The sequence below is a fragment of the Myotis davidii genome, unplaced genomic scaffold (assembly GCF_000327345.1).
Source record: "Myotis davidii unplaced genomic scaffold, ASM32734v1 scaffold309, whole genome shotgun sequence".
In the NCBI taxonomy this organism is placed as follows: domain Eukaryota; kingdom Metazoa; phylum Chordata; class Mammalia; order Chiroptera; family Vespertilionidae; genus Myotis; species Myotis davidii.
In genome coordinates, this window is record NW_006383013.1 from 1,182,871 (window position 1) to 1,204,843 (window position 21,973).

General features: G+C 47.8%; 2 protein-coding genes across 2 annotated transcripts in view; one reads left to right on the forward strand and one right to left on the reverse strand.

The window, feature by feature from the left end:
• Positions 1 to 7,755, reverse strand: part of PROX2 (prospero homeobox 2) — an 11,722-nt gene extending 3,967 nt beyond the window's left edge. Inside the window, exons 1-3 of the mRNA XM_006778876.2 lie at positions 6,535 to 7,755; positions 2,066 to 2,173; positions 198 to 392 (exon numbers count right to left, since the gene is read on the reverse strand). Of these exons, the coding sequence (XP_006778939.1) occupies positions 198 to 392; positions 2,066 to 2,173; positions 6,535 to 7,755 (1,524 nt within the window). The remainder of the gene's footprint in view (positions 1 to 197; positions 393 to 2,065; positions 2,174 to 6,534) is intronic.
• A 3,304-nt stretch (positions 7,756 to 11,059) lies between these two features.
• DLST (dihydrolipoamide S-succinyltransferase (E2 component of 2-oxo-glutarate complex)) overlaps positions 11,060 to 21,973 on the forward strand; it is a gene marked incomplete at its 5' end in the record, with an annotated part of 33,033 nt that continues 22,119 nt past the window's right edge. The window contains one exon of the mRNA XM_015558002.1: positions 11,060 to 11,072. Within this exon, the coding sequence (XP_015413488.1) occupies positions 11,060 to 11,072 (13 nt within the window). The remainder of the gene's footprint in view (positions 11,073 to 21,973) is intronic.

The window sequence follows — 21,973 nt, forward strand, 5'->3', positions numbered from 1 at the left end:
ACACCTGGCAGACCTCTGCTTATTCAGTTTGCAGCATCCACCTGTTGCCTAAGAGAAGCTATGGAGGCTCTAATCTTTGCAGAGGGGACAGAGGTTAGCCCGGGCTGCCCTGGCTCTCAATGATGTAAAGACAGACACACAGAAGGGGATCTTTTCTAAAACTCCAACCTCATGGGACCCCAGGTACATGGTCTTACCTCAAAGTCATTTCCCTTGTTATAGTGCATATTGAGAGCTCGAAAAAGCTCCGAGTCGCGGAGAATCACGAGCATTTTGGGATTTGTGACGCCATCTGAAATTGCCTGCCGGGCAGATTTCTCCATTTGGATGTAATAGAACTCTCGGAAGTTGCTGAACCACTTGATCATCTGGGAGGTGATGCAGCGGTTGAACTGCACAAGCAACAAGGTCCATCAGTCAGCCATTTACCACCAGGTGCTCAGGGGTAGAACTGTCAGCATCCAGTTCAACAGCAGATTGATCAGAATGGCTTCAGCCAACATGAGAAGGGCCTCCTTTGAAAAAGAGCCATGGCCCTAGCCCTGTGGTTGGCAAGCTGCGGCTAGCGAGCCACATGCGGCTCTTTGGCCCCTTGAGTGTGGCTCTTCCACAAAATACCACATGCGGGTGCGCATGTACAGTGCGATTGAAACTTCGTGGCCACACTCAAGAGGCCAAAGAGACACATGTGCCTCGCGAGCCGCAGTTTGACGATTTTGCCACAGGAGAGAATAATGAGACTAGCCCATCCAAGAAGCTTCTGTAAGGTTACTTGGAAAGGATCATTACAATAAACTGGAAAAGTGGAGAAATACTAGCATCTAACAACCCCTCTTCCACTCTCCCTAAAAAAATAATAATAATAATAAAATTTAAAAATCAATGGAAAAATCTCCTCGGGTGAGGATTAACAAAAAAAGAAGTAGCAGTAGCAGCAGCCATGGCTATTTTCTAAGCCTATTCAGTCATGTACAGAAAAAATCTGGATTAACTGTAGTGCCCACTAGAAAAAAAATGTTTTTTGATGTCCTAGATTTATGAAGGTTTTTCACCCATGAAAAGCTTGCTGTGTGACTTTGGGAATGTCCAGGGTCAAGGCCAGTTTGGTACCAACTTCTGCTGTGTCTGGGCCAAATGTATGGCAGCCCTGGAGCCTTCTGCCAGGTAAGGGGCCAAGGGAAGGAGTGAGTGTGAAGATCAGAGAGCAGTTTATCAGCAACTTGGAGTTGCAGAATGAGTGGAAATCAGAGCTTGGTGTAGGGATCAACCAAGCAACAACATGAGGGAAAGACATGGGAAAGGCAAAGGAATGACATAGATACCAAGTATTAGCCCTGACCCAACACTCAAGGGAACAGAGGCCCTTAGACACTCTATGGCAGTGGTTCTCAACCTTCCTAATGGCGCGACCCTTGAATACAGTTCCTCATGTTGTGGTGACCCCCAATTTCATTGTTACAAATTGAACATAATTAAAGCAAAGTGATTAATCACAAAAACAATATGTAATTATATATGTGTTTTCCGATGGTCTTAGGTGACCACTGTGAAAGGATCGTTCGACCCCCAAAGGGGTCGCGACCCACAGGTTGAGAACCGCTGCTCTCAGGGAACAGACAAGGTCTGGTTCCAACCATCAGAGCTTGATTTTCCTTGTTGTCACACTTGATTTGGATGTACCTCACTCCCTTTGAAACGCAGCTATTTGAATGCCAGTTCAACAGTGTCTGACTCTGTATATTCTGTCTTTTTCGCAGTGTCCTCGGCAAAGACAGAACACTAGGCCAAAGACCCCATTTACTAATGTTTCTCACTGCCCCCCCCACTTCCTCCCCATGTGCTTCTGGGTATATCTATAGCTCAAAAGCTCAACTTTCCTAGCTCAAAGTTATTCATGACTATTCAGCCAAGTCCATCCCTGACCTGGAAATCACACCTGTGCGGCCAACATTAAGGGGAGCTAAGGTGCGCACATGATGACCTGGGACTTGCCTCACACCTCACACGGGGCGACCCCAATGCCACTCTGAGTTGTGAGAAGCTGACATTCAGTAGGATGACTTACCTGGACGTCGGGGAAATACGCCTTCAGGAGGTTGGAGCTGGGGTAGCGTGTGAAGAAAAACATTAGTTTGGCCTTCTTCAAGTGACCAGGATTTAGACCCTCCTGGATGTATCCCCGGGTCAAGGAAAATGAACACCAGTTTATCAAATAATACCATCAAATTATCCAAAAAGTGAATTAGTTGTCCTCTTCCTTATGGTTTTTATTTTTATTTTGGTTGAATCATGTATTTGCTCCATTTCTGTGTCTCTGGCAAGTCTGACCAGTAAGCTTCTTCTTCCCAAGTGCTGAATACCATATATGACAGCACAGTTGCAGAATTTAAAACCATCTTGACGTGTAAAAGTTCTGTGGCGTAAATAAGTTTGTTGTACTTTGCATATGCTTTCAGAATAGGATGGGAAGAGATGGCAGCTCTTTCCCAGATAAGTCATTTTAAAACCCCAAGATTTCCTTTTCCTTCTGCCTCAGTTTCCTCATCTGTAAAATGAGAAGAGTCAACTCGATGGTCCCCATTCTCACTGTCATAATTGCCTTTGCAGTGTTTAAGCCAACAAGCGTCTAATCCAGCCATGGGCAAACTACGGCCCGCGGGCCGGAAATGAATAAAACTATTGAAAAAAAAGACCGCACCCTTTTATGTAATGATGTTTACTTTGAATTTATATTAGTTCACACAAACACTCCATCCATGCTTTTGTTCCGGCCCTCCGGTCCAGTTTAAGAACCCATTGTGTGGCCCTCGAGTCAAAAAGTTTGCCCACCCCTGGACCAGACAGCAGCAGATCACTGTTGACTTTGCCTCAAGGAACTTGAGCTGCTGCTCTGCACCTGCTCTCGGTCCACCTGGAAGAACGTCCCTCCTCCTTCCTGTCCCAGGTCAGCCGCTTCCTCCTCAGGGAAACCTCTCCTTGTCCATTTACTGTCCTTACCCTGGGCTACCCAGGCTCTTTGCACATCCCTCTGTTGTAGCAATGACCTTATTAGAATTTTCACTGCATGTTTGTCTCCCTGTTTAGATTGTGAGCTCCTCAGGGGGCAAGGACCTTATATTTTCATCTTTGTATTCCACGTACCTAGCCCAGTGCTAGGAACATAGTAGGTGCTCAATAAATGTTTGTTAGATAAAGGAATGAGTGAATGATTAAATGGTCAACCTTAACCCATGCACAACTAGGGAAACTGTCTTCCAAAGCATACCTCAGTCTTTCCCCTTTAACAAGATTCCTTCCCCTTTAACAAGAGCAGGGAGCTGTGATATGACTGCCTAGCACCAGAGAGGGAGGGAAACGAAGTGTTTTACACAGGAATACTAAGCATTGCTGGGACAGTCCCAGGACTGGGTGAGAAGCTTTACACAGAGGACCTGGGAGCTCTCGGGTCCGGGAGCGAGAGCTTTAAGACTCTTCAGTAGTATATACAGGTGTAGCCAAAGGAAACCAACCGATTAGAGTTCTAGCTGGCCTGGCACTCAGGCTGCTTCCTGAAGCCCCTTGCTCCCTGCCTCATTGGCACTTCTTATTCTTCTCATAGGTTCACACGTGCTGTGGAAAGAATCCTGGACATGGGCGTCCAAAGACCCATTTTCAGATACTGATTTTGCCACCAACTAGCTGTGTGAGTTTGGGCGAGCCACTTATCTTCTCTGGGCCATTTCTAGATGTAGAATGTAGTGGTGACAGCTTGGCAGTCAGATCCTGGGTCTGAGTCCTGGCTCTGTACGTGTCTGTCTTGGGACTTTGGGCAAGTTCACTTTTCTGCCCCACTCTCAGATACCGGGTCTAACTGTAGTGCCCACTAGAATGCTTGGGGCCCACAACCTCTCATCTGAAACACTGGCCAGATGGAGGCCAGATTTCAGAATTCTGTTCCTTCATGCAGGTCATCTGGTCTGTGTACCATATGTTAGTTAATCCCACAGCAGAGGCTGTGGCAGCCGTCTGTAATCCAATACATTAATATTTCCCCGGCAACATGGATTTCTACACTAAGTGGGATGATCTGTAAGTAACGTCCAATCAGTGCAGGCCAGGTTTGCTACCAAAAACAAAGCTCCCATCAGCCTTAGGAAAAAGAAATCATAGGGATTTTCAGAGCTTTCCGAGTTTTGGAATGTAGCTCAGCGGTAGTGGACTCATACGTGGAAAATGCTGGGTGCCTGCCACAGAGAAAGTGCACAGCAAATGCTTCCTCGTTATTAGCTGCTAATCACACCTGCTTCACCTGTTTCAGGGGGATGTCGTGAATGTGAAAGTTCTTTTAAAGGTCAGAGTTATCTTGCTCTTAAGTGGCTTTTATGACCCACGGGAGTAAATCTCTAATGCTGGAATGTGGGAATATTTAGGGGATCAGGATGCTGCCTGGGGGCTCCAAAGCATTCCAGAGTACCTCACCTGTGCAGCCAGGCCCAGCGCATGGGCCCTGAAGCTCTCTGAGCCCAATCCTCATTTCACAGGGCAGGGCAGGCGCACAGTAGGTGCTGGGAAAGATCAGCATCCCCCTCCCAAGGGAAGCTCAGCAGAGAATCTTTGGGGACTGAGTTCTTGCGTTTCTTCCACCACTGCCTGACCTACACAGGGAGTCTTAACCAGACAGGTAGCCTTTCTCGCACAGGGCGATCGCCTAACAAGAAAGTCTATCTATGCTGATATCTCTGTAGCTCCAACGTCCCCTGCTGCCTGCAGAGGCAGTGGTGGCAGGTGACATGTTCTTAGCATTGGTTTTATTGTTGCTACTGCCTGCCTGGATAGCTCCCAGCAGCGCCCAGCTTTGGGGTGTTCCCAGCATCTGTGACCAGCAGGGGGCGTGCATGGCATTCAGGACACAAGAGCCAGCCCTGGTGTGGCAATGAGCCGGTCCCACCCCATCCTGCCGCCCTTACTACAGCTTGCCAGACTGTTCACACCGCAGGCACATTGACCTCTGGACACTCGACTCAGGGCCGCCCTTGAGAAGCAGCACCGTGAGCTCAGCTCACTTTAAAAAGGCAACACCCCAAATTGTGTTGTCAGGAACTTCAGTCCTACAAGATACTTGTTGGTCACATGAGTTTGGGGACTGCATACTTTCTCCTCTTAGAGTTTCACATTGGACTTCAGCATGTTAAAGGCTCTGAGAAGTCCCGCAGCAAAGACACTAACCCAGTATTTACTGAAACTACTTTTCCCCCTAAGTCAGCAACTGTTAATATCCAAAGGGAGCTTTACTCTGGGAAACACTATTTAAGAGAGGAGTGCTCTCTTCAGCAGCACAAATACTTAAATCAGAATGACACAGAGATTAGCGTGGCCCCTGCACAAGGATAACACGCAAATTTGTGAAGCGTTCCATATTTAAGGAGAGGAAGGGGGAGAGGGAGAGGAACAGGAAGAGAGAGAGAAAAAGAGAGCGAGAGAGAGAGAGAGAAAGAGAGAGAGAGAGGAGCAACGGTTTGGCTCACAAAGCTGATGCAAAAGGTCCAGACCCCTGGATACCAGCCTGGCCCCTCAGCCTTCCTCAGGGGTCTCCTCTCCCTCCACATGTCCAACCCCACTTCAGTCCTCTCAGCTGCAGCTGAGACGCTGTTCCTTACACCGAGGGCTCCTTCCCCCCTCCCAGTTGCCTCCAGCCTAGTCCCCAAGGAAAATATCTCCTTCCCCATCTGGCTCAGAAGTGTCTGGGCCCTCAGATCTTCCTCATGAATTATCTAGACCAGCGGTCGCCAACCGGTGGTCCGTGGGTCACTGGTGGTCCGCGAGGTCCCAAAGTTGGCGAGCACTGATCTAGACAATGCAGGCCTTTTGCCTGGAGAGCCAGGAGGCCGGGGGAGCCAAGCCTCAGGTGAGGTCATTCCTTTGACCCTTTCTGCTGAAGTGTGTAGGCAGCTGACAACCAATGTATGGAGTTCTTCCTTCCATAGGGAACTTACCATATTTTGGAAGCTCAGTTGAGGTTAAAAACAAAATCCTTTCAGACCCAAAGCCGTTAAGTGAGTAGTGCTAGAATCTGATGCGCCAGGGAGAATGAAGCTTCCCTCCCAGCAGGCTTAAGCCCCGGAGTGTGGGCACCACTTTCTCGGGAACCGAATAGCGGTGAGCCACAGGGGAGGAGGCCCAGAAGCAGCGTTCAGAAGACCATCAAGAAAGCAAAGCCGCCCCCAACGGTTTGGCTCACCAGATAGAGTGTCGGCCTGCGGACTGAAGGGTCCCGGGTTCGATTCCCGTTAAGGGCATGTACCTTGGTTGCAGGCACATCCCCAGTAGGGGGTGTGCAGGAGGCAGCTGATCAATGTTTCTCTCTCATCGATGTTTCTAACTCTCTCTCCCTCCCCCTTCCTCTCTGTAAAAAATCAATAAAATATATTAAAAAAAGAAAAGAAAGCAAAGCCCCCCCGGGCCCCTCCCCCATGCCATGCAGTTCTCTGTCCCCACCTCCCCGCCTCCCAGGGTTCACTTCTCCGGGGGGGAACGTCCCCTTCTGGTAAAGGATATGTGGACTGAAGGGAACGGGAGCACTTCGGCGGCAGCCTGCAGGCCCCCCTGCTCCATCTTCACGGAGGGAAGAAAGGGCAGCTTCTCCAGACAGGGGGGAGCCAAGGGCACGGGGTGCTGCTGGCTCAACACCGAAGGTCTCAGTCTGACAGCTCCCCAAGGTCGCAGGCCAGACTCCGGGGAGGAGTGACTTTGGGAAGATGCGCCCTGGGGGAGATGGCCGCTCCAGTGACCAGGGGGTCCATGACCCAGGAGCTGACCAAGAATCTGACTTTCCTGCATGCGGGAAGGCACGGTCACGGCACAGTTTGCTGGGGGGGCCTGGCAGGGTTTGGAGGTCATTCTTGGGGAGACAGGGTATCTAGGAGAGTCTAGAGGCTTGGCCAGTGATGAGTTTCCCAGTGGGCACCCAGCCTGGGCCTGGGCCTGGGCCCCCCTGGGCAAGGCAGCCAACGGGAGGGGTTTTTCACAGGCACCTCCCTCAGGTGAAGTCTCGCTTCTGCCCCCTGGCACCAGCCCCTGGGAGCTTCGGCCCAGCTGAGTCAGGTGGCCTGGCGGGTCCAGCAGTACCTTTTGCAACACTGAGTCCACGGCCTGGGACACTGCCCCCGTCAGTTCCTTCCTCAGGGTCTCCAGCAAAGCACGTGTCCCAGAAGGAAGGAACCTGACTTCCTCTGGCTGGAGATCGACCGCAGCCACTCTGTGTCCTTCCACCCCAGGGAGGTCCCCACTGGAACCCTGGTGGCGCCTGCTGTCCATGGCCCCGGGCCGCCCACAGCCATCCCTCCGCTTGGCACTCCGGGGGCCGGGCGCGGGGTCCCGGGGCTCGGCCTGCAGGATGTGCTCCTGCAGTCGTCTCAGCTGTTGCTTCAGCAGGCGAAGCTGTTCTCTCACGCGAGGGCCCCCCTTCCTGCTGCCCTGGCTCCCGGCAGGGCCTGGTTTCAGGGGGGGTTGCTGCACGGGAAGGTCCTGCTTCCTCTTCCGCTCCCGGGCCTTCTCTGGGCAGCTGGGGCTGTCCCTGGCTCGGGCACCGCCGAGCACCAGAGGGTTAGGGGAGAGGCACATGCCTCGGATGATGGTCTCCACGCGGGCCCTCTTTGCCTGGATGTGCTCATCCCAAAACCAGTCCGGGTCCGTGAGGCTGGGATTGGGGACCTGGTTCCAGGGAAAGGAGGCGCCTCTGCCCTGCTCCCGGGGCGATGGGCTGCTCCTTCCTTCCATACCGGGTTCTGCTGGCTGGGGACAGGCCCGGGATGGCGCAGGAAGCAAGCCAGCGTTCGGATCCATCCCCTGCTCCACACTCACTTGCTCGGAGGCTGTGGGCTTGGTTGAAGCTCCCTGAGGGGATCCCTTCTCCTAAGGTCCTCAGCTGGCTGTGCAGCCGAATGAGCCGGGTCGAGGATTCAGCCTCTGGGATGCCGGGGCTTCGGAACCTCCCGGGCTGGCTCTGAAATTAAAGACAGGAAGAACGCGGTACAGGTGACATTCAGCAGTGCTTTTCGAACTTGAATGTGTGCACAGGTCGCCTGGGGACCCTGTCAGAATGCGGATGCTGATTCCCAGGCCTGCGTGGGGCGGGGACCGCGTCTCTCACCAGCCCCCAGCCGCTGTGGTGCTGCCGGTTTGGGCCCACACTTTGAGGATTCCCAAGAGTGAGTGGTCCTCCAGGGAGGAAGTTCTGCCAGGGCATAGCAATAACACAAGAATGGCAATAAAAAAAAATGATGACGGCTAACAGCATAACTGACATGATGCCAAAACCTTCACATCCATCACCTGATTTAATTATCATAACTCCCTGAGGATGTGGTCATTCCTACTTTACAGGTAAGGAAACCAGCTCAGAGAGGTTATGAAGTTACTTGGTGAAGTCATAGGGCTAGTGAGTGGCAGGCTGGAGTCCAGACAAGATCTGTCCGATTCAGAGTAACTTTCTTAGTGACTACCTGCAACAGAGTCACCTGGCACTTGTTAAAAACAGCAAATTCAGTAGCCAGTTCTGCTAAATCAGAGTCCCTCAGTGTTGGGGCAGGGAACCTGCCTTTGAAACAAATCAAAAATCGAGAGCCAGCTGCACCGCTCCTGGAAGAATCAGGTGCTGCGTTCATTTGCATGCGCTCGACATTGAACAGCTATTTCGTATGGAGTGCCTCCCATGCATCAGGCCTTCACTGGGCACCTGGAGAGACAGTGGTGAGCAAGAGCCGCAGAGTTTGCTCTCACGGAGCTGGCTGTCTAGCAGGGGAGAGAGAATAAACAGTTTATTTTCAGGTCCTGAGACCAGTTGAGAAAAAGCACAATGGGGATTGGAAATGAAGGCATGGGGGAAAGGAGGGAGCTATTGTAGGAAAGGCTGCCTTAGGCTGTGTTATTCCCACAAAGTTTCAAGATACACTAGCTTTAACCTGGAGGCTTCTGATAACAGGTCTGAGGCACTTCGAGTTTACGAAACATTTGCACATGTTACCTCATTGCACCTCACACTGAACTTGAGAGTCAGTGTAGTAATTCTCTCAGCCCAGAGTGGCTCTCAATTCCAAATCTTTTGTGCGACCACACTTCAGCTACCTCCCTGCAGGTGAAAGGACTTTTCTGTCTGTTAGGCAGATTCCTCCCTTCCTAGAAGAGGTCACTACCCTCAACACTGGAGTCACTACCCCCCTCTAAAAACTTCCCCTCTCCTTTGTTCCTCTCCCGCAAATGCTGTCAGGAGAGTTTGCTTTTGTCTTTCCGCCTTCCTCCTAATGCTTCCTTGGAGTTCTCTACCTCAGGCAAATCTCAGCTCTTCTGTGGCCAGTAAGTCTCCCTTCTGTAGCCAGTGGGTCCTCGTCGGTAGACATGGCGGTGGCCTCTACCTGCAGCCTCCCTGTGCCTAGCAGAGACCCCAACACAAGCTCCCTGTGAGCAGTGTCACTCCACCGTCCGGGGCAGAGGGCAGGAGTGGAACATGCCTCTGGAAGAAGGCCAGGTACTAGGGTCAGAATTACCAGAAGGTTGTTGCTTTGAGTAAGACATTTGTAAATTACCAACAGAAAAACAGATGACTTGAGCCTGGCCTTGTGTGGCTTTGTTGGTTGAGTATCGTCTCATGAACCAAAAGGTTGTGGATTCAATTCCTGATCAGGGCACACGCCCAGGTTGCGGTCGGGGTGCGTATGGGAGGCAATCAGTAGACGTTTCTCTCTCTCCCTCTCCCTTCCTCTCTCTCTAAATCAATAAAAATATATTTTAAAATAATTTTTAAAAATAACTTGACAAAATTAATATAACTTAAAGAAATTATTACTGCCAAGTTTAACATCTTTGGAGTCACTACCCTCAACACTCACCTACGTTTTGTATAAATTTATTTTAAATTACAGTTGACATACAATATTATTTTAGTTTCAGGTATACAACATAGTGATTATATACATTATGAAGTGATCACCCTGGTAAGTCTAGTGCCCTCTGACACCATACATAGTTATTACAATATTGACTATATCCCCTAAGTGGTACTTTACTGATTTTATAACTGGCAATTTTTACTTCTTAATTCCTTTCACCTTTTTCATTCATCCCCCCAGTCCTTCTCCCAACTGGCGACCATCAGCACCCACTTACGTTGAGCTGTCCGGGGCTTTGTGTTCCCTGAGCATCCAAACTTATTCGTGCCTCATGTCTTTGCACTTACTCTTCCCTCGGCCTGGAAGGCCTTTCTCCCACTTTCCCACCTGATAAACCCCGACTCCTCTTCTAAAACTCAACTGCAATGTCACCACCTCTCTAACGTGATCACATGTCTTCCCCTTTAGACTGTGAGCTCCCTCTGTGTCTCCAAGGAGTGCCTGGCTGCCAACTGTCGCCCAATCGATGTTTGCTGCCTCCGTTGAATTAATGGTTCTGTATGCGCTTCATTTACTAGTAGACTGACTTCTCATATTAGAGCGACTTTATTTCAGATCCATGTAGCACCTACATGGAAAAAGTCAATACAGAGAGAGAGGGAGGAAGAGAGAGACCACACATGTGCAAGAGAGAGCATATAGACCCACACACTTTGCCAGCTCTCCCTTGTGGGCATTTAAGGTATGGTTTCCGAGGTCCCATGTAGTCTGTGGGCTCCAGAAGCCAGAACTTCTAGGGACTCGGTGTGTTTCATGAAGTAACAATCCGCAGGAATGTCTCGAGGCCGGAATCTGGAAATGCAGCCAGACTCCACTGCGGTCGGGCACCCAGAGGTGTCTGTGCCCGTCTTGGTAGGGCTATCATGGCAACTCTGCACCTGGGCTGAGAAACAGGAAACCTCTGTGCCGGGGGCAGCGTGCTGCCCAGAGCCCTTCATCTGGGTGTGGCGTGAAGCAGCACTGCTCTCTGTTTGAAAATTAACTAGCAGCGCTCTCCCATCCACTGATAAAAGGAGCAATTGCCACAGCCCTTTAAAAATAGCTTTCCTGCTCTTCTTAGATTATGAAAGTAATATGGGATCGTTTTACTTTGCAAATACAGAAATGTATGAAGAGCAAAACAAAGACGCCTGTAATGCACCTTCCAGAAAAAAACCACAGAAAACATTTTGGTGTTCATTTTCTTCCAAACTTCTTGCTCTGTGTGCAGATAAATTTACATAATTTCTCATAACTATATGAATTGCAAAAGCCAAAAATATGGAATTATAGATACATAGTTCTATAGCTTCACTTTTTCCTCTTTCATGTCAATGAAAATCAATCTACATCATCATTGTGAAAGCTGATGAGATTGCATTGCATGGATGTACCCTAATTGATTAAATAAAGTCCCTTTGATAGATTTGTTCCTGTGATTTCACTATTATAGCAGTAGAGGCAGCATAGCATGAAGATTGAGAGTGTGGGCCTCTGAGTCAGGTTGCCTACACTTGATTCCTTAGGGCCACTTACTAGCTTTGTGGCCTCTCTGGACCTCAGCGTTCTCATCAATAAAATGGGAATGACCATAATACCTACCATATCACAGGGTTTCTGTGAGGAGCCAATGAGTTAACGGATGTTAGGTTTTTAGAATAGTTCTTGACACCTAGTAAGTGGCTGATAACTGTTAGCTGTTCTTACGAGTAAGAGTCATATTGAGAGGAACACTTCTCTATCTACCTCTGTGGGAACTTATCCTATCATTTCCTTAGGATTTCTTTCTAGAAGAGGAAATTCTGAGTCAAAGACTAGGCAGATGTTAAACATTTTGTTTGTTGCCCAAATGCCCTCCAGAAATGTACCAACTGTTTGGGAGTGAGGATGAGGGACTGATGAAGAACTTTCCATTTTTACTCTGCATATTTCTGTATTAATTGAATTTTTAGAAGAATGTTTTCATGCCCTAGCTGGTTTGGCTCAGCGGATAGAACATCGGCCCACAGACTGAAGGGTCCCGGGTTGATTCTGGACAAGGGCACATATTTTGGTTGCAGGCTCGATCCCCAGGCCTGGTTGGGGTGTATGCGGGAGGCAACCAATCGATGTGTCTTTCTCACATCGATGTTTCTCTCTCCCTCTGTTTCCCCCCTCCCTTCCACTCTCCCTAAAAGTTCAATGGAAAAATATCCTCGGGTGAGGATTAGCAACAACAAAAAAAGAATGTTTTCATGCATTATTTGTATATATACTTTTAAATGGCCTATTTGTTTTCTTACCAACATATCTATAAAAGAACACATATCCCCTCATCTTCATCAACATTGGGCATTGTCAATCTTTTAAGTCTTTGACATTATGAGTGTTATCTCATTACTTGTATTTCTTTGATTCTCAGTAGTCTTGCTCACTTTTCATATATTTTTAGGAAATATTTATGTGGTATACATTATAAAGCAAATATATACCATTTGAGTTAATAATTCTACATCTAAGAAATAAAATCAAGAAAATAGACAATAACCACAGATTTATGTCAAAAATGATTATCCCAGTATTATAAGAGTAGAAATTAGTGAAATAAATTATAAAGTATGTATCATCTACAAGAGACTATTATTCAGCTATTGTTTTTAAATCATGTTTAAGAAGAGCTTATAGGATATTTTATAATAAGTGTGGGGGGGGAAATTACATACAAAGAAATTAAATACAAATAAAAAAGATGAGAAAGAAAGACATTAAAATGTAAGCAATAGTTCTTTATGGGTGATGGAACCATAGGTAACTTCATTTCTCTACTTCTTTTTCTTTTTTTCCTTTTAACCTTTATTGTTGAATGTATTACATAGGTCCTCCTTTCCCCCTATTAACCTGTCCCAGCCCTCCCACTTCCTCCTCCCTTCCCAGGCCCTCACCACCCCATTGTCTTATCTACTTTTTTTTTTCGGTATTTTCCATATTTTCTATGGGTATATTTTTACTTTTCAAATTTTAAAAAAGGCAACCTTTGCCTTTAGTAATTAGAAACTTGCACTTGAGGGAGAAGCTGTGCACGTGTGGAGGAAATCTCTGTTCATTCTGTTCAATTTTGCAGGGAACCTAAAACTGCTCTAAAAAATTAAGTCTGTTAAACAAACAAAGCTTGCATTTTCTCTCCCTGAGTCTTTCCCAAATATATATATATATTGCCGGGCACCGGACATCAAAAGCCCCACTGGAGAAGCAAATTTTGCTACCAACATGAGCACAGAACACTGGGCTCATGAGATTTCTGCAAAGAGGTTACATAGGATTTTACAGCTACAGAGTGTGACATGAGGGTGAGGGTGAATGTTAAGTAACAGACATCAGAAAGAAGCCGTGTGTTGTCTCCTTTCAGCTGACGTGTTAGAAGAAAACACAGGCAGTGTCTGCAAGATTATCATCACACAGATCGCGGCTAACCTGGGAGCCCTCCTCCCCGGGCCTCTGTGCCCCTCTGTGGGTCTCCCCGGAGACCTCCCAAGCTCTGTTCAAAGGGGTAGAGGGAGGGGTTCTCGCAGGCCGGTGGAGACCACATTTAGGGGACAGCAAAGGCCTCTGACACATTTCAGCAGGGCCACCAGGGAACCAATCAAAAAAGCAAGGCTGGCTACGGGGGTCCTTCGGTAAGAGGCACCAAGGGAAGCCCCAGAGGTGCTAACTCTTTCTCATCACACACTGATGCTCGCTCCAGAAGTGTACCAGGAGGGCTATTGTGACTTCCTCGATAGAGTTCCTGCCAGGTTTTTGTTGGGAACATTTCGTGTTTCTCTTCATTTCCTAGACTTAGTTGGATTCCAATTGCACCAGCCTTGTGCCTAGTAGATAACCACCCACAATATTGTTAGGAAAATGCCTTCTCCTGAATCAACCTCTCCTCTGCAGAGGCGACAGGAGCTAAGGACCCACCATGGGCCCATCATAATAGTGATCACTTAATCACACATTTATATCCAAACACACGTTTGTCTGACACACACACACACACACACACACACACACACACACACACACACACAGTATTCCTGGGCCATCAAGTGCTTCCCTCTCGTCCTTAACCAGGCTCGGCAAACTTTAGCTGCCAATGTAACACTTGTTCAGTAGCACATCTCAGGGTCAGGCAGTATTTTTATGCTTGACTCAGGTGTTTTCATAGACAACCTCATCTCTGTCTCATTCCTTCAGATGGGGCCCCTGGGAGGGGTCCTGCATCACCCCCACATGGACCATCCATCGCTGGCCCAGCCCTGAGAGCTCCCTGCCCCACTGACTGCTGGTGGAAATGGGGAGAGGAGGTCAGACTGACGGCTCAGGCCACACAGTCCTGTCCACCGACACACATACAATCAAGTCAGAAGCCATTATGGTTGGCGTCCCTGGAGCCTATGGATTTAACTTTTTTTTTTTATTTTTTAAATTTCTTTATTGATTAAGGTATTACATATGTGTCCTTATCCCACAACTGCCTCCCCACCCTCAACCCCCCACTTATGTCCTCCCCTTACCAGGTCGGACCTACGTAGGATGCACTAGCTCTATGTGACCTTATGCAAGTTAACTTCGCCTCTTTCCCCCCGTTTCTTCCTCTGTAAAATGGGGTTGATAACAGTGCTGTCTCCTAGGGTTGTAGTGAAGATCACATGTAATAACATATGCCCAGTGCCTGCGCTCTCCAGCCCTGATAATAGTAACTTCTGGAAGGCCCCACAGCCCCGAATGTTTGTGCTGAAAGGGACTTAGGGATGACCTGGTACAATGAGCAGTTTCCAAACTTTTAGATTTCAACCATCGATAAAATAAAATAATGGGACCAGCTTCAGAATGGCTAACATTTTATTTGCAGATAAGAGCACAAAAAATAAGCATACAAAAGACTACAATTTACTATCATTTCTATTTCGTAAAAGAAAAGTATCCTAACCACCATGTTTAAAAAAGAATGAAGGCCATAAATAAATAAATTTAGATTTGTAAAAAAAACCCATACCTTGTCTATTGTGAAACCAATGAAAACATCACGAACCAGTGTTAGGGAACCTCGATCTTCATGCCTTAACCTTGCTCTATGGATGAGGCACACACAGCCCAGAGAGATGAAGCGACATGCCGCAGGTCACACGCAGTGGCTGCGATGGCTTACCGCTCTCTAGGATAGCACCCCTGGCTGTCAGAGATCCTTCCATGGGGCCGTGAGGTAAGACAGGTGCCCTGGGCTGTGAGGCAAGAGGTCTCAACTCTACCCCCAGCCATTTGCCCTCAAGCCTCTGCCTTTTCCACTTTGCTAAAATAGGGATGATAATCGCCCCCTCACTCAAGGCAGGTGTGAGCACCTCATGAAGGAAGAGTTTCAAAAGTGCTCGGGGACTTCGGAGTGTGGGGTCTCTGTGGCTGTCGTTCACTTGAAAGTATTTCAGCCAACAAAAACAGATGGAGCAAATACAGCAATAGCTCAACCATTGTTAGACCTAGCTGATGGGTACATAGACAACTGTCAGTCTCTCCGCTTTACTGCATATTTAAACATTTAAACAATAAACATTCCATTGTTTTTAAAAGTGCTATGGCAAGGTAAAGGGAAGGGATGGTGTTACTCACAGAGAAGATGCTTTCGGGTTGGTCTGAGTCCTGGGCTCTGTGGCCAGGTGGGCCCGCCACCCGAGGAGATGGAGCGGTCCACCCTTCACCAGGCTTGGGCTCACGTAGCCATGGTCAGGAAGTGATTTTGGTTTCCCTGCTTCCTCCTCAGTCAGGCCTGGTGCCTGTGGCTGGGTGAGGGAAGTCTTCTGCCCCTTCTCAGTGCAAGGCGCGGTCTGACAGCCCTAGCCCCCGCTACAGGCATGGGCACTGGGGACACTGGGGGCTGCCTAGCACAGCCAACCGGTGTGGGGGGCTTATGAATATGCAGATAGAGGCCACAGCTGGTTGGCTGACCCCCTGACATGTTCCACCCTCCACTTCAACTCATGCCCAGAAAAGTCAGCTAATAGAGGACCCTCCTGACATGCCATTTCTTCTGTCCTTGCCTACAGACCTACCAGCCCTTTGAAAATCTGGGGATTGAATTACTCAGCGTCTTCCATTGCACTGGCCCCCAACAGGGAGCTCCTGGCTGCTGCTTCCAAATCCCCCAGCGAGGCAGCTCCAAAGTGAACTTCTTCCTCCCTGTATCCTCCTGAGGATGCTGAAATCCGCCCAGCACCGAAATATGGCGTCTCAGCTCTGCAGGAAAGAGAGGCCCTGTGGCTTGTTCCTCCTGCAGAGGTTCAAACCCTGGTGGGGAGGCTGTTTGCTGGGCCCACAGCCCCCATCTGTGGCAGAGCTGGGGAGAACTCACTGGCCAGATCCCCTACACCTGAACATCATTTGAATTCTGCCATCTTCTCCTTCAGGTTGGGAAGGTGAGTGAGTGGCGTGAAATACAGCAATCAAACTCAGTGAACTTCAGCTCAACTTAACATGGATAAAGCCTCAAAACGTAATGTTGGGTGAAAGAAGGAGGTCACAGAATGATACAGGCACTGTGACTCCATTTATGTTACATTTTAAAATAGGCCAGACAATGTCTAGATCTTCACTGAGTATTCACCTATCATTATTATTTTTTTAAAATATATTTTATTCATTTTTCACAGAGAGGAAGGGAGAGAAATAGAGAGTTAGAAACATCGATGAGAGAGAAATATCGATCAGCTGCCCCCTGTACACCCCCCACAGGGGATGTGCCCGCAACCAAGGTACATGCCCTTGGCCAGAATCGAACCTGGGACCTTTCAGTCCGCAGGCCGACGCTCTATCCACTGAGCCAAACCGGTTAGGGCCGTTATTTTTAACTTAAAACTGAATGGAGAGATAGATGGAATCTACGTGTCACGCATCATACAAAGCATATCGTCTCTATTTATGGAGCCCAGAAATGGAAGGATAGGTTATAGCCCCATCTGCCATTGGTCAGTAATATTCACAAATATATAAGCGAGGCTGTGAGTTCAGACCACACATACGAATATTGCGGGATTTCAGGTAAGGGAAAAGAGTGCTGCCCTGACCAGTTTGGCTCAGTGGATAGAGCGTCGGCCTGTGGACTGAAGGGTCCCAGGTTCGATTCTGGTCAAGGGCAAGTATCTTGGTTGCAGGCTCATCTCCAGTAGGGGGTGTGCATGAGGCAGCTGATCGATGTTTCTCTCTCATTGATGTTTCTAACTCTCTATCCCTCTCCCTTCCTCTCTGTAAAAAATAAAAAAAACCACACACATATTTTTTTAAAAAAGAGTGCTGTGCGTATTTTCTTTTTAAATCTTCACCTAAGGATATGTTTTCCATTGAGTCTAGAGCAGTGATGGTGAACCTTTTGAGCTCGGCGTGCCAGCATTTTGAAAAACCCTAACTTAACTGGTGCCGTGTCACATATAGAAATTTTTTGGTATTTGCAACCATAGTAAAACAAAGACTTATATTTTTGATATTTATTTTATATATTTAAATGCCATTTAACAAAGAAAAATCAACCAAAAAAATGAGTTTGCGTATCACCTCTGATGCGTGTGTCATAGGTTCGCCATCACTGGTCTAGAGAGAGAAAGGAGAGGGAGAGAAACATTGATGTAAAAGAGAAATGTATGGGTTGCCTCCCATATGTGCCCTGACCAAGGATCAAACCTGCAATCTGGGTATGTGCCCTGACCAGGGATCAAGCCCCTGACCCTTTGGTGCATGGGATGGTGCTCTAACCACTGAGTGAGCTTCCACCCAGGGTGCTGTATGTATTATTTAAGGCGAGCTGACACTCTGTGGTGTTTTTCATTAACTGAGCCATTATTAACCTTCCCAGAAACAAACATTTTTCTTATATAACTTGAAAGTACACACGTCTTTTCCTCAATTGAAAAAAATCGGCAAAACTGAGTATAGTTTAGGACACGTGTGTATTGAAACTACAAAGTGAGGGGGTGGTTAAAACATAATTCAGTGCAGCAGTGGTTAACTTTGGGAGGATCAGCAAGGAGGGCCACACAGGGCTTTTCCATTCCTTATGATGGGTGGTGAGTGTGGCTATGAAGCATCCATCGTACATAAAAAGTGCTGTTTGAAATTTTAGCCCTGCTATTTTTGCTCCTGTCAATGCTTGCTTGCTTAAATAATAAGGAAAATAAGACTACTTTCATTCCAGAGAAGCCATAAACCTTCCCCAGATGAAGTTATCAGGCTGGCACCAGGCCAGGCCTTTGGTAGAGGTCTCAAAGCCCCAGCACATAGGGCTCTTTAAGAACTTGCAAAGGGGACCGGAAAACCCCATATTTGGGAGACAAAGAAGGTAAAAAAATATAAATAGGGAAACTTCCTCCATGTTGGGGCCCAGAATTTGAAATAGTTTTCTGGCCTGTGTATAATAATAATAATAATAATTATTATTATTATTATAATAAATGTGACTCCATCTCTCTAAGCATTGCTTGGTTCTTCTCTGGTCTTCTGTAACAGATATTCCTTTTATTATTTTTCTTTAAACCATGCACATGTATTTATACGCTGTTTTGAATGTATACTTTGTAATACATTTTAAACATTCTCTTTTGAACCCTGCCACAACTTACGTTCATAAACTCCTGTCCCAGTCGATGATGCTGTGTCCTGGGAAGCTCACAGAAGAGGGTGGAAGTCTATTGAGTTGGACCTTGGACTCCATGGAAGTTCATATGCAAACCTCAAGGAAATCAATTCAACCTTTATCCTTTGAGGGGGACTTTGCATACTACTGTGTGTGTGTGTGTGTGTGTGTGTGTGTGTGTGTGTGTGTGTGGTGGCAATGACTGTAACATCTAAGGTTAACCTGGGTGATCACTGAAATTCCAGGATAAATGCTTTGCCACTTGATCCAGGCGTGGACTTATAAACCTTAGATAAGAATCTCAAAAATTGCCCTAGGCAGTTTTGCTCAGTGGATAGAGTGTTGGCCTGCGAACTGAAAGCTCCGTGGTTTGATTCTGGTCAAGGGCACATGCCCGGGCTATGGGCTCGATCCCCAATGGGGGACTTGCAGGAGGCAGCCGATCCATGATTCTCTCTCACCATGGATGTTTCTATCTCTCTCTCCCTCTTCCTTCCTCTCTGAAATCAATAAAAAAATATATTTTTTAAAAATCTCAAAAATTAATTATTTAGAACTAAAACAATGGGGGAGGGGGAGGGAAGTGAGGAGGAGGGGGTCATCATGTGGGGGAAAATGGGGACATCTGTAATACTTTCAACAATAAAGATGAATAAAAAATAAATAAAAAATAAAGTAGCCATCTAAAAAATACAACAGCAACCCCTCCAAGGGATTGCCATCGTTCTAATTACTGTTCTTGGGTTCTTTAGCTGCACCCAGCAGTATTTAGTCCTTCTACTTGTATCTACTGAGTACCTAAAGAGGACCAGGCAGTATGCTCTGTGCAGAGGATAGAGGAAAATGCAGGCATACCTCAGAGATGTTTCGGGTTCAGTCCCAGACCACTGCAATAAAGCGAGTACCGCAATAAAGCAAGTTGTAATCTTTTTGCCAGTGAAAGATCTGGTCTTCAATTTGTAAAAAGTGAAACATCTGTAAACTACAATAAAGTGCAATAAAATGAGGTATTGGGCCATCCATCTCTTTCCTCCTGCTACTCTGCCCAGTAGAGCAGATAGACAGTTAAATAGGACATTACAAAGCAAGCTGGAGATACAGCACAATGTTTTGCAAGCACAGAAGTTATGTTAACTCTGCCCCAAGGGATTAGGAAGGATTTTAAATCGCTTTGGGGGATGATGAGGAGACCTGGGTAAATAAGAGTTGGGAACAACCCACACAAACATTTGAAGAAGCACCTTGGGGCTATGCCGGGTAGTGTGGGTGGGACTCTCACAATGTAGCCAGAGGCCGGGTACTTAGTCAAGCTGAGGAGTTTGGACTTTATCCTGCCAATAGGCAGAAGCAATCAAAAGGCTTTAATTAGGGGAGTGACAGGATTAGATTTGAATTTCAGAAGAATCTTTGACACAGGTGTGGAGGATAGAGAGAGTGAGTGTGCTTGCCCAATGTGGCTCAGTGGTTGTGTGGCTCAGTGGTTGTGTGGCTCAGTAGTTGTGCGGCTCAGTAGTTGTGCGGCTCAGTAGTTGTGTGGCTCAGTGATTGTGTGCAAAAGGCTTTAATTAGGGGAGTGACAGGATTAGATTTGAATTTCAGAAGAATCTTTGACACAGGTGTGGAGGATAGAGAGAGTGAGTGTGCTTGCCCAATGTGGCTCAGTGGTTGTGTGGCTCAGTGGTTGTGTGGCTCAGTAGTTGTGCGGCTCAGTAGTTGTGCGGCTCAGTAGTTGTGTGGCTCAGTGATTGTGTGTCTCAGTTCAGTGGGGGCTCAGTGATTGTGTGTCTCAGTGGTTTGTGTGGCTCAGTAGTTGTGTGTCTCAGTGGTTGTGTGTCTCAGTGGTTGTGTGGCTCAGTGGTTGTGTTGCTCAGTGATTGTGTGGTTCAGTGATTGTGTGGCTCAGTGGTTGTATGGCTCAGTAGTTGTGTGGCTCAGTGATTGTGTGGCTCAGTGGTTGTATGGCTCAGTAGTTGTGGGGCTCAGTGATTGTGTGGCTCAGTGGTTGTGTGGCTCAGTGGTTGTGTGGCTTTGTGGTTGAGCATCATCCTGTGCACCAAGAGGTCGCTGATTTGATTCCCAGTCAGGGCACATCCCTGGAGTTGCAGGCTTGGTCTCCAGCAGGAGGCAGCCAATTGATGATTCTCTCTCATCGTTGATGTTTTTCTCTCTCCCTCTCCCTTCCTCTCTCTCTCTCTAAAATTAAAAACAACAAATATATATATTTTAAAAAGAGTGGAGGCCCAGGGAAAATTAGGAAACTTAAAAAATAAATCAGGCCGAAACCGGTTTGCCTCAGTGGGTAGAACGTCAGCCTGCGGACTGAAAGGGCCCAGGTTCGATTCCGGTCAAGGGCATGTACTGGGTTGTGGGCACATCCCCCGTAGGAGGTGTGCAGGAGGCAGCTGATCAATGTTTCTCTCTCATTGATGTTTCTAACTCTCTATCTCCCTTCCTCTCTGTAAAAAATCAATAAAATATATTTTAAAAAAATAAATCAGATGGGTGTGAGCTGGGTCGAAGGGGGCAAAAGGGGAAATGGGGACATCTGTAATACTGTCAACAATAAAAAAAAAAAAGTAATAAGCCAGGTGAAGGATGCTGAGGACTTGATCAGGGGCAGCAGCAGGCAAGGTTGTTCTTCCTGTTTCTCTTCAGGGCTTCTGCCAGTCCCTCCAGAGCCCCAGTGGCAGTGCTTCCAGAGCTTGGATGAGTGAAGGCACCATAAAGGTCCCGAGGGCCCAGCAAGATGACTCACCTCAAGGAACCAATATGAACAGGAACCAAGCGGCTCCCTCATCCATTCGTCCTGAATCCAGTCAGGAGCTTACAGAAAACCTTTTCTATTAGGAAGGCGAGCTAGGAAACTACAGAAGAAAAGGGGGTGCTCTGTGCTTTCACTTTGAAGATAGGGGCCGAATGGTCTGCCCAAAGCCCGGAGGCCCAAATTCAGCCCGCAGATATTTACTGCACACCCAGCCGATGCCAGTCTCTGTTCCAAGTGCTGGGGATGCAGCACTGAACAAAACACGGAGCTTATCTGCTGGGGTAGTGACGGACGAAGAGCCGCCCCCATGCACAGGGTGTCTGAGGATGCCCTGGCCTGGCTGGAGGGGGCTGGAGCGGGGCGCGGGGAAGACCAGGAGATGCTGTTGCCCACGGAAGGCCACTGGGTGAAGGTCTCGGCCAAGGGCGGTGGGAGCCTCCTGAGGTTCTTCGGAGCCTGTTTCTTTGCTCCGGGCTTAGGGAGGCAGGGGGGTGCCTAGACTATTGCTTTTTAAATTATATTTGAGGACCCGGAGGCTCAGGGAGGCCTGTCACCTGCCCAAGGCCAAACAAGTGTCAGATCAGGCCGGCGAGGCGCCAAGGCCCGCGTTCAAAGTCCGCGCCCGCCTTCTGCTCTCGGCCGGTGGGTCTGGCGGAGGGAGGCGCGGCGCCCCAG